The sequence below is a fragment of the Xenopus laevis genome, chromosome 2L (assembly GCF_017654675.1).
Source record: "Xenopus laevis strain J_2021 chromosome 2L, Xenopus_laevis_v10.1, whole genome shotgun sequence".
In the NCBI taxonomy this organism is placed as follows: Eukaryota; Metazoa; Chordata; class Amphibia; order Anura; family Pipidae; genus Xenopus; species Xenopus laevis.
The window spans coordinates 143,714,011-143,726,723 of NC_054373.1; the positions used below are offsets into that span (position 1 = coordinate 143,714,011).

The 12,713-nt window shown below is 39.3% G+C and overlaps 1 protein-coding gene across 2 annotated transcripts; it reads left to right on the forward strand.

Annotated features, from left to right (window-relative positions):
- The first annotated feature begins 451 nt into the window (after nt 1-451).
- On the forward strand, nt 452-9,940 carry LOC108708559 (protein S100-B). 2 transcript variants are annotated; one of them, XM_041582494.1, is made up of 4 exons: nt 452-1,102; nt 5,289-5,440; nt 6,648-6,783; nt 9,415-9,940. In XM_041582494.1, the coding sequence occupies exons 2-4, from the start codon at nt 5,388-5,390 to the stop codon at nt 9,550-9,552; spliced, it is 327 nt and encodes a 108-aa protein (XP_041438428.1). In that variant the 5' UTR covers nt 452-1,102; nt 5,289-5,387; the 3' UTR covers nt 9,553-9,940. The 2 variants fall into 2 exon arrangements, with proteins under 2 accessions (XP_041438428.1, XP_041438427.1); XM_041582493.1 differs by having other exon boundaries at nt 456-1,102; nt 9,412-9,940.
- Nucleotides 9,941-12,713: the final 2,773 nt, after the last annotated feature.

Below are 12,713 nucleotides of genomic sequence, written 5' to 3' on the forward strand. Positions count from 1 at the left end.
TCAACACATATGCGATTCATTGCACTCCTGTTGAACAAAGGATATACTGCCCCTTTAAATGCAAGTTAAGGATAGATTTAATACTTATATAATTTATAATAAGAATGTAAGTGCTATTGGGTAGATATCACTTCCCATAAAGTCTTATGTTGTGACTCAGTCTCCGCATTGATTAGCAGTTCTATTGCTGTTTGCCTGTCCTGCTTCGAAACCATCCCAATACATATCTCAATATAAACATTTATTTACCATCAATTATATGTTTAAAATAGTAGCTGGCCATGTGTCTATGTAAACTCTCTCATATAACCCATGTAGTGGACTTTTTGGCCTTAAAGGGGTGATTACTTCTGCTCTCCATGGATCTATAAATTGTAAATACGATTTAAAAAACATATTCCTAATTAAAGACTCAAATGTATGTATATTATATATAATCTACAGTCTGGTCATTTCCCAATGGGACCAGACTGTAAATTATATCCTTATAAACGGCGCGTTCTGACGCCAGAACGCGCCGTTTATAAACTTAAAGGGACAGCACTCGCAGCTGCTGCCATCGCCTCTACCCGACCTTCCCACCACTATAGCTTTCGGCTCTGCATTTGCTTACCTCCCACAACGCGCTCCACCCCCTCCCTTCGGCTTCTCTTTCCTTCATAGCAGATCTCACTCCAGTAAAAAATCTGCAGCTGCCTCACTAACGTTTCTCTTCTCCATTTTCACTCCCCCTCGCATCAACTATCTGAAGTCTCGCTCCCCCTCCCTCACCCTTCCAAAGTCTCGCTCCACCTCCCGTCCACTCTCTGAAGACTCGCTCCGCCTCCTTCCCTTGCCTTCACCCGTCTGTGATGCAGTGAAAGAAAATGTCACACAGTGCGGGAGCTAGCCTTCAGAGTGGATGGTAGGCGGAGCGAGACTTAGATAATGTAAAGGGAGGGTGAGAGAGACTCCAGGTAGTGTATACAAAGGGGAGGAGACTTTGGTAATGCAGAGGGGGGGGGCGCAAAAAATGGAGAGGAATCCTGTGAAGAAAAAAAGGAAAGAACTACATCCCAGCTGCAACACACATGTGACATGACCATAGCAAGAAGAAATAAAGGTACCCAGCTAAATATACTAAAGTATGGCATAATTTAAAAAGCAAAGAACTCGTCAGAAAGTACAAACTGAACCCAGAAATTGTAGATTATAATGAATAATGTACCCCCCACTGAAAATTTATAAAGATATTAAGTCACCTCGGAGTTATGTGACCTGTATAAAAGCACTCGGCCTGCGGCCTCGTGCTTTTATATGGTCACATAACTCCTCGGTAACATAATATCTTTATAAATTACAGTAGGGGGTACATTATCCACTATATAATACACAAAAGCCATGAATATATTTTAAATTATATCCTTATAAACGGTGAGTTCTGATGTCATCAGTTATAAACGGTGAGTTCTGATGTTATTTCTGTCACATGACTCACTGAAATTTGTGTATTATAATAAATAAAGTACCCCCAGTTGTAAAATATGAGGATATTAGAAGTTACCTCGGAGTTCCATGACCTGTATAAAAACACTCGGCCTTCGGCCTCGTGTTTTTATATGGTCATGAAACTCCTCTGTAACTTATAATATCCTTATAATTTACAAGAGGGGGTACTTTATTCACTATATAAACTAATCATGTGGCCACATGAGCTTTGCTGTCACTGCCCATGCACCCTGGATAGTCACTGAATGTGGCCACTACAGGTATATAAAGATAACTAATATCTGTGTATTTAGGAATAGTTTTACCATAGGGGACCAAAGACCCCAGAACCATTGTTTTCTGCTGTAAATGAAACTATTGTATTTTTTCCTGCACCTGAAGGGAATGAAATCTGTATTATTTGTTTCCCTGCTGCTTAAATGGAAAGTTCTGTGGCTTTTCTCTCATCTAGACTATTATGTGTAGGCAGGGGACAATGAGAACACAGAGGAAACTAGAAGAGTTCCCAAGTACTTGTAAGTATGTGAAATGGGTATCCAGCCTGGGCCCCCATGTATGACAGGACTGCGTCAGGTGGAAAAAACTTTCTTCCCAAATATCACCTATTATTTTGTTAAACAGTGCAATAAATACATTTGTATGCCCCTGCCAATTACTTTAGTATCTGCATACAAGCTTAGTCTAAAAACAAGTCACTTTTGGTTGATGACTTTGTCCCCCCTTGGAAAATCTTCTGTGGGTGCCCGTGTGTGTTTATGATTTGACATGTTATTTAATGTAGCTTTCTGGCCTGTTCCCTGGGATAATAGCTCTCAGTTTAATATGCATGCAGTATTTTCCAAATCCTCCAATCACAAAACAACTGGCATTTAGCACTGCAGTACAGACATTATGGATTAAATTTCAACCTTTATTGTTTCCTAGGTTAAAAGGTACACAAGATCTGACGCATTTCATGACTTTGTCAAAGGCCCATTAACAGATTGCACACAGGTTTATATTCTCCTGCAGGAGTCTATAAAAGTGTGTTTTTGAGCTGGTACTTCATGTTTGGCCAATAAAGATCTGATAGCAAGCAGCTGCACATGACCGTAAGGATGGCTGTATTTAGCTGGGACTAGGGTAACTAGGAGTTCAGTGTGCCAGAATAACATCAGAGATGGTTAGGTAGCTGTTAGTTAGCAAGGGCAATCTTTGGTGCCATTGAGGAGGTAGTGATTGGGGTTAGTATCCTGGGTGATTGTGCACTAGTTAGGGACTGAGTGTTCAGGTATAGGTTAGTAGGGAACCTAAGGACTGTAGTGAGACAGCTGGGAGAAGTTTATGTGCTGTATGTGGACACAACAAAGAAGGGGGAGCAGTGAGATAAGGAGAGGGGAGTCATCAATGTTTAATTGCACTCTGCTAGTGTTCATGCATATGACAGTGGCACTGAAGGCTTCACGAGAGGAATGCTGAGAGAGGGTATATGAGAACCCTTGTGGTGAAGCATTTATTTGGTGTGTATGTAACTGTAAAGCAACAAAGTTGGATCATCTGTGTTTGGCTTTGCACTTGAATATGAGATATCTACGTTGCACAAGTAAGGCCTTCTTTTTTCCCTTCTCTGTAATGGAGTGCTGTCTGAGCTGAGTAGCCCCGTTACATATTTAACTGATGTCTGAAATGATCAAGTAAAGGAAATACGGTGATCTAGTTGAAGTTCTATATACAAAAAACTAAAGAGATAACAGAGAACTTCAGAACAAACACACCAACTTTCAATGGTACAGTGATAGATCTAGTGGAAAACATCACATTTCTGGACTGAATATTACTAAAGTCCTTTTCTGGAGAGACACTATAAGAGACACTAGTAGAACTATAAGGAAGGAGGCTGTGTAGAGGCTTTACTACCTCAAAAGATTGAAAAGATGTGTTCACAACAAGGCAGCTCTTTTTATGTTCTACTAAGCAACCATTGAAAGCACACTCATATAATATATCCCTGTCTGGTCTGGCAGCACAATGCATAAGAACACTCTGCAAAGAATCATCAAGACTGTAGAGAAGATCCAAACCTACCCGTCTGCACAGTCTAGATCTGGCATGCTGCAGTATCAGACTCAAACTGATTACAAGGGATACATCACTCCCTTCACCTCACCTCTTGATATGGAAGGATCACAAATATAATCTGAGGAACAAGAGGACAGAAAATTTCTTTAAAGGGGACCCTTCACCCCAAAAAACGATTCCAAATTCTATTATCATGTTCGTCAAGCAAAATTAACTTTAATTACACTGTATAAATTGTTTCGATCTTGTTTCCATCTGTCTGGGAACTCATAATTATAGCAAGCAGGCAGGAGCCATTTTGTGGACACTGTTATTAAGACAAGCCTTGCATCATCTCAGAATCTTGTTTGTGCACCAGAATGGGGGACCCAATGTCCATCCCCATGCCCTGGCTACACAATTAAATGGTCAAGAGAACTGGGGGAATGTGGGGAGAGTAGTGACATCTAGGAAGCGCTGAATGGAAAGTGAAAGTAATTGCCTGTCCCGCCCCTATGCTAAAGGAATAGAGGCGGGGCAGGCAATATTTGATTGACAGCTGAGATTTTTAAATGAGTTTAAAACAGCTATGAATGCTTTAATAAAAAAAAAAAAGAATTTGGATTTCATGTTTAATTTGAAAAAGACTTTTAATATATGGCTTTTTATGTCTGGATGACTGGTCCACTTTAAAAAAAAACAGCGGTAAGACTTATTGTTCCAGGAATGAATCACCCAATGCAACTAAAGAACAAGTTTGCTACAAAACACCAATAAGTTTCTCACTATATAAATTTATATGAAACTGTATATTACAGGCATGCATATTCTTATCTATTATTCAAGAAAATAAATATCTATTAACTATGACCATGTTCCACCACAAGGCTACCATGTTCACTGCTCCAGCAAGATAAATAAATACCCCCTCTTGTGAAATATAAGGATATTATAAGCTACCGAAGAGTTCCATGACCATATAAAAGGCTGGTTTTTAGACAGGTCATGGAACTCCGATTTGACTTTTAAGTTTCAGTGAGTCATGTGACAGAAATGAAATCATTAAGCCCTGATTATATCCAATGACATCACTAAGCACTGTTTATAAGGACATCATTTACAGGATATTCATGGCTCTTGTGTATTATATTAAAATAAGTGTTTCCTTGTTACTGTATCCTATGTTATACCCCTGCCTGTCCACTCAAAAAGCCAGCTGCTAGTAGGGATACACCGAATCCACTATTTTGGATTCGGCCGAACCCCCGAATCCTTTGTGAAAGATTGGCCGAATACTGAACCGAATCCGAGCCCTAATTTGCATATGCAAATTAGGGGTGGGAAGGGGAAAAACATTTTATTTGCATATGCAAACCAGGATTCGGATTAGGTTGGGCCTGGCAGAAGGATTCGGCCGAATCCGAATCCTGCTGAAAAAGGGCGAATCACGAACTGAATCCTGGATTTGGTGCATCCCTAGTTGCTAGGTACTGAGTACTAAGTCAATAAACCTGAACTTGACTTGACTTCACCCACCACCAGTAAATCTATATGACAATTGGAAATGTATTCCGAACTGTGGGTAGCATGGGGTTAATTTGTAGTTCCAACAATTCCAGGCAGTCATGGTTGTCTTCTTTGTGCATGTAAAAATGCATTCAAAATTCTAATGTCTTGTTTTCCTGCATTAATACACCATTAAGATCACAAAGTCCTAATTACTAGGCAGGAGGAAATTGAGCTAAGTGCTTATTGATTTACAGAGAGCCAAGAGTAAATCTGCCAAAAGAGGCTTGGAGTGAAGCTTGGAGGCAGTGCAGGTTGGGTTTGGCTGGTGAGAGGGTCTGGCACTTCAGCTGGGGATGGATAATACACTGAAGCCCCAGGGTACCGCTACTTTGTCTGTAGATGCCAGGTAAAGTATTTTTACTGATGCTATAGTTATTTTATTAGCTTTCTGCTGAGAGATAACATGTTTGAACGTTAATGAAATGTTCCATTTGCTTATTATGGAAGAAAACCACCTAGAGAACATAGAATTATTGACTGGATGGGTCAAGGGGAAATATTGTCCAGCTGTGGAGCAATGAGTTTGTTTTATTCCTACATAGACCCCTTTAGTAGTGCCCCTACTGGGCACACTTTAAGAGCCAATACTTTTGGTATTAAGGAATAGGAATTCTTTCTGAAGACCTTCAGCCGAAGCCTTTCTTCAGGGTCTCTGGGATCCTCACTGTGCTGGGGAAGCTTTTAATTAGACAGCTCTCTTTTGCTATTCTTCTGAGCATGATAATTACTTTGATTGAGCTTTGCAGAGTCATATTCAGACCTCCACCACTATGCTGTTTTGTTCACCAAATAAAATCATATTAAACCCAACGCGTTTCGACCTTAAGGGTCTTCATCAGGGGCACAAAAATAAACAAAAAATTTTTGCCCTTAAGGTCGAAACGCGTTGGGCTTATTATGATTTTGTTTTGTGTATTTTTTTCTGTTAGATATTTTTTTCTGTTAGATATTTTTTCTTTTTTGTAATAAACTAATTTTGGCTTTTTCAAATCGGTTGTGCTATCCATTCTTTGCAGCAGTTATATATTACATGGAGACCCTCATGGGGAGTCACCTATGGATTAGCACCCTGTAATTTAATTTAAAAGGGTGTGCGCCTTCTCTTTCTATTTTTGTTCACCAAATAAGACTGGGCAAAACAGGGATTACTTGCTTTCTGGGCTTCCTCCACCATGAGACCACATGCCAGCATTCCTTCAAACTTCTGCACAGGTACAACTCCAAACCTCTGTCTAAAGCTTTGTCCCAACACTACACTGCTATGATTGATGAATAACAGTGACCATTATAGTGACCAATAGGAACAGCATTCAGAAATTGTCTACGCCACTCATTGGCCTGTAAGGGAAGTTAGTGAAGGAGAACTTACTAGCTCCTTACCTACTGTATAGAAATATTTCAACCAGATAACTGCAAGCTAAATAATATCGGTACTATAAGCAAATCTGAGGCAACAACAGGTGCAACTGAAGAGGAAGGTTGCTTAGTTTTGCATAGAGTAAATATATTAATATGTTCATGTTTTAAGTCATGAATTTCCCTCTTCCTTTCAGACAGGACCTGACAGAACTTGAAAACTCCATGGTGAATATTATTGAGATCTTCCATTCTTATTCAGGGAAAAACTGCAAGCTGAAAAAGGGGGATCTGAAAGAACTTATCAACAGTCAACTGTCTACATTCGTTAAGGTAAAGGCAGAGTGTGGATTGGGTATTTGTCTAAGGGCTAAACTACATGGGAGATCTTGATCAGATTTTGTGGGTCATGTAACAGCACAATATTTTGTAGGATCCTACAGATCAGATCCCCATAGCTGTAAGGTTAAGTCAATGGTGTGTTTTGTTCATGCATCTACATCAGACATTCAATGTATTTCAAGAAGGAAAAAGTTGGTTAGACACCACTGAATTTCATCTCATCAGATGCAGCATGCAGTGTTCCCTTCCAACAGCCATGTTGCATCACATGGCAAAGCTTCCATGTAGTTTACACATCAGAGTTTAATATCAATTCCACTATATTGTGACCCATGAGACTATACGTGATTTTTAGGATGCGTTCTGTTGATTCAACTCCATCCGTCAGTTAAGTCCTTAGGCTATGGACACACATACGATTAACCGCGACGGTCTGGCCCGGATATGTGGAGAGGCCACTAAGACCCCGGCCTAGGGTGGCAGGATTTTAGGGGGCGGCATGTAGACCAAGCACACCCACATTGGTTCGAAAACACTGGGGAGGCGCAGGAGATACAATAGTTTTTAAAACCATTGCTCTGGTCCTGATGATGAAAATTTGATTGAATAAAAGGGAGGGGACAGGGCGATGAACAACAGTGGGCCTAGGGTTGCCTGCTATGTAAATCTGGCATTGTTGACACTCTGTGCCCCAGTTTTTAAAAAAGCCTACCGCAGTTTCAAGTTAAGGTTAGTGTATTTACACAGCGGTCGGCCTTTTTAAAAACTGCCACGGTTAAACGTATGTGTGTCATAACAGAATTGGAATGTACTAACAGATGCACAGTTTGCTCATGTGTAGTAATCCATAACAATCAAGCTGTTTACTTTCACAAAGGTGACCAGGAAATGTTTCCTGCTGACTGGTTGCTCAATTTGAATAGATCTATTACCCCCTAGCTCTGTAAATGAGATGATGGTTTTGCAAAGGGTGTGAATCTCGGGAGTGTATGTTTACCATAATTACACCACACAGCCTTCAGCGCAACTATACAACACTGACCTGTGCACAGCAGGTTGTTGTTGAGTTTGTAGATAGAATATTTGATGGCCCCCAGCATAAAACTGAACTCTACATCAATGCAGTGCCAGTGCTGCCCCAACATTTATTTATGAATGGCCACAGCTGTAGAAATCCACTTCCAATGATGGAGTGGCAAACATCCAATGATCCCCAATGAAGAATGTGAAAACAATGGTCTATAGTGGCTAGAGACTACAGGGCTCACTTATGATCACAGCCACTATTGCAGTTGCTCAAAAATGAATGCAGTTGTTGCTTGCATTGACAGACTTGTGCAGACTTGTGCCAAAAGAAAAACATGTACATGTCCTTTGAATGGTGAGCCCACCGTTGTGCAATGAGCCCTTACACACTTTTCTTGAGTGTTAGTTTCCTTTAAAGTTCTGCATCTGCTTTTCTTTTTATCTTTTTTTCTTTTTTAGAAAAACTTGTTTTTTTTATTTTCCTGTTTCAGATTTGATGTGTGTATATTGGAGCTCTGCCCTGGGGCTATTTGATAGGGGAGTGTGAGCTGGAAGTTATTTCTAAGGAGTTTTGTGTTTGTGCATTAGGCGTGTATGCTAAGTGGGGCCTCTTGTAGTCACTTGGCCTGAATAGTCTGCCACTATACATGCTTTTGTGCGTTTGTATACAGTGGATTAAAGGGAAAGGAGGGGCATCAATATGGTCTATGCATTTGTATGTATTCACAGTTACAAACTGGTTATTATATTTGTGCATGAGATTTCAATATTTATTTTGCCAATCATACACGTACAACCACTGATAAGTTGGCAAAACTTCTGAGATGCTGAGGGAAAGAAGTGTTCTGTTCTACACACACTAAATAACATACTGCTTTGGAAAGTCTTCTGTTTCCTGAACCGCCTGGGAAATAATTGTGAAAGAATCCGCTGCTGCTGGTGCTGATGGTATAAGTTCCCCTGGCTCAGACACCTGCAAGACCCAACTGGGCCCTGTATGTTCTAATGGCCTAAGGCCAGCTCTGCAGATAACAAGAGCAGTAATAGAAATGAGTCACAGGAATGACAACTACCTTGTGTAGATAGACATGCTTTCTAATGTACTATGTAAAGAATAAATATGAAGTTAAGCACCTTTCACAAAACAGTAGCATGTAGTTAGTAGGTCATTTATTATCTACAGATATAAAGTCATACCGTTTCTGTAGATTGACTGTACAGGTATGGGACCTGTTATCCAGAATGCTCGGGACCTGGGGTTTTTCAGATAACAGATCTTTCTGTAATTTGGATCTTCATACCTTAGGTCTACTAGAAAGTTTTTTAAATGTTAAATAAAGTGAATAGAATGGGTTTGCTTCCAATAAGGGTGAATTATATCTTAATTGGATCAAGTACAAGTTAATGTTTTATTATTACAGAGAAAAAGAAAATTATTTTTAAAAATCTGGATTATTTGGATAAAATGGAGTCTATGGTAGATAGCCTTTCCGTAATTTGGAGCTTTCTGGATAACGGGTTTGCCGATAATGTATCCCATACCTGTACTTTGCTGAAACGGCATATTTGCTAAAATTTTAATTCTATATGCAGCAGATCCAAGATTCCCAGACACTGGATGTCATCTTCACAGACCTGGATGAGAACCATGACCAGGAGATAGACTTCAGTGAATATGCTGCACTCATTGCTATGGTCACATCTGCCTGCCATAAGTCATTCCATGAAGACTGAAGAACAGTAGCCACATATACAAAATGCACAGCTTGGGTTCATCTGAAATATACCATGAAGGCCCAATTCAATTATAATATGTTATTAAATATTATTCCAGAATCTAAATTGAAGGTTGTTAGACTTGTCCTTTGACACTGAGACAAGTAAGCGTATTGGAACCAGATTCTGGTGAGTAGAAATCGCAGATTGGGGAATGGCACCGGCACCTGTTTGGATGACTAAGAAACATTGTTGGTAGTTATGTTCTCTTTAAATTGAGACAGAAACTCATGTTGTGCTTTCTGTACCTTATGGTACAAACAGAAAATGTTGGACGATATGGACATACTTTTAAGCAAATTAGGGGGAAAGTGTAAAAGTAAATAAAAGCTATATTACACCTTAACAGCTCTTGCTGACCCATGACTAGGGCCCTCGATTGGTAGGGCCCTGTTAACTTGTAGGCCACAACCTGAACTAAATATCAGAAGGCTAGTGAACAGACATTGTAGGCCTCGCAAGGATGTTATTATTGGGGGTAAAAGAGATATTCCAGTCAGAGGTAAGGTTACAACAGGATCGGCACAGGATAAAATGATTATAGTGCCAAAAAATAAAGAAAAATGTATTATAATTTAAGTGAACTTAGAAAATATCTCCCCATTCACAGGTGGTCTATTTCATTTACAGATAGTTAACACGCACACGTACACTAGACTACGTACACTAGACTACGTACACTAGACTAAGTACACTAGATTAAGTACACTAGACTAAGTACACTAGACTACGTACACTAGACTAAGTACACTAGACTAAGTACACTAGACTAAGTACACTAGACTAAGTACACTAGACTAAGTACACTAGACTACGTACACTAGACTAAGTACACTAGACTAAGTACACTAGACTAAGTACACTAGACTAAGTACACTAGACTACGTACACTAGACTAAGTACACTAGACTAAGTACACTAGACTAAGTACACTAGACTAAGTACACTAGACTAAGTACACTAGACTACGTACACTAGACTAAGTACACTAGACTAAGTACACTAGACTACGTACACTAGACTAAGTACACTAGACTACGTACACTAGACTACGTACACTAGACTAAGTACACTAGACTACGTACACTAGACTAAGTACACTAGACTAAGTACACTAGACTACGTACACTAGACTAAGTACACTAGACTAAGTACACTAGACTAAGTACACTAGACTAAGTACACTAGACTAAGTACACTAGACTAAGTACACTAGACTAAGTACACTAGACTAAGTACACTAGACTAAGTACACTAGACTAAGTACACTAGACTAAGTACACTAGACTAAGTACACTAGACTAAGTACACTAGACTACGTACACTAGACTAAGTACACTAGACTACGTACACTAGACTAAGTACACTAGACTAAGTACACTAGACTACGTACACTAGACTAAGTACACTAGCTGTACACTAGACTAAGTACACTAGACTACGTACACTAGACTACGTACACTAGACTAAGTACACTAGACTACGTACACTAGACTAAGTACACTAGACTAAGTACAATAGACTAAGTACACTAGACTACGTACACTAGACTACGTACACTAGACTACGTACACTAGACTAAGTACACTAGACTACGTACACTAGACTAAGTACACTAGACTAAGTACAATAGACTAAGTACACTAGACTACGTACACTAGACTACGTACACTAGACTAAGTACACTAGACTAAGTACACTAGACTAAGTACACTAGACTACGTACACTAAAGCAATGATCTTGAAGGGATCTAAAATGTCTCTTTCCTGATGTTTAGTAATTTTGCTGACCCAGTACATGTTTGTCTGTGTAACGCTCATTATTTTCCAGTTTTATAACCCAAATTTGTTGTTAGACGCCAGTAAATGCTTCCTTTAAGCAAGGTTTGCAGCATGGTTACCATGGACATAATCCCATTTGAAGCATGGTACTGTCATTCACCCATGTACAAGTACCAATACCATGATATTTCTTATCAAGTTCCATAAACCCCAAATTTACCATTTTACCAGTCAAACTTCTTGTATTAGTGAAAACTGGTATCTATTATAAACACTGGGTAAATTGGCACCTAGACAGTAATCCATGGCAACCAATCAGATGATTGCCTTCACTGTTCAACCTGCAACTGACTGAAAAAAGGTAATCACTGATTGGTTGCTATGGGTTACTGCCCTGATGCGAATTTGCCCAGTGTTTATAAATAAGCTCCAATGTTTGCATATTAAAGGGGAACTATCACGAAAATGAAAATGTAATATAAGCTTCTTCATACTGAAGTAAGAAACTTTCTAAATACAATCAATTAAAAATTCGACATTGTGTCTGAAATAATCAAGTTTATATTCACTATTTTCTCTTCATTCATGCAGCAGTTGGATGTCAGATGAATGATCCAATATATCTTATAGGGGGGCTCCTTTCCTAGCAGATGTATTAGAGCTCACCCAAATAAGTGATTCCAGTATAAACAAAATAACTGCCTTTTGCACAAATTCTGCATGTAGAGACACAGGATTTGAATAGAGTGAGCTCTAATACATCTTCTAGGCAAAAGAAATGATACAGAATGTTTAGCTTGATTGTATTTAGAAATTTTGTTATTTCAGTATGCTAAAGCTAATATTACATTTTCATTTTGCGCAATAGTTCTCTTTTAATATACAATTAAAATTTTCACTGTTACCTCCCACCATGTCTCCTTAAAACATATAATCACTCCTAACATTTAGAAGGGTCTCTGTGCTCTAACCAATTAAATCGGGAACAATGCTAGGCCTATGGAGCAAGATTGTTTGCAGCAAGACCTAAACCTGTAGCAGCAGCTTATCTTTGCCCCAATCCCACCACAACATTATTCCACATTACAGGTGCTTTTGGATTCAGGGACAGTGGTTCACATTTATTCCAATAATGACTAGGGATGTAGCGAACGGCGGAAAAAATGTTCGCGAACATATTCGCAAACTTGCGTCAAAAATGCGAACGGTTCGCGAACGTCGCGAACCCCATAGACTTCAATTGGAAGGCGAATTTTAAAAGCTAGAAAATACATTTCTGGCCAGAAAAATGATTTTAAAGTTGTTTAAAGGGTGCAACGACCTGGACAGTGGCATGC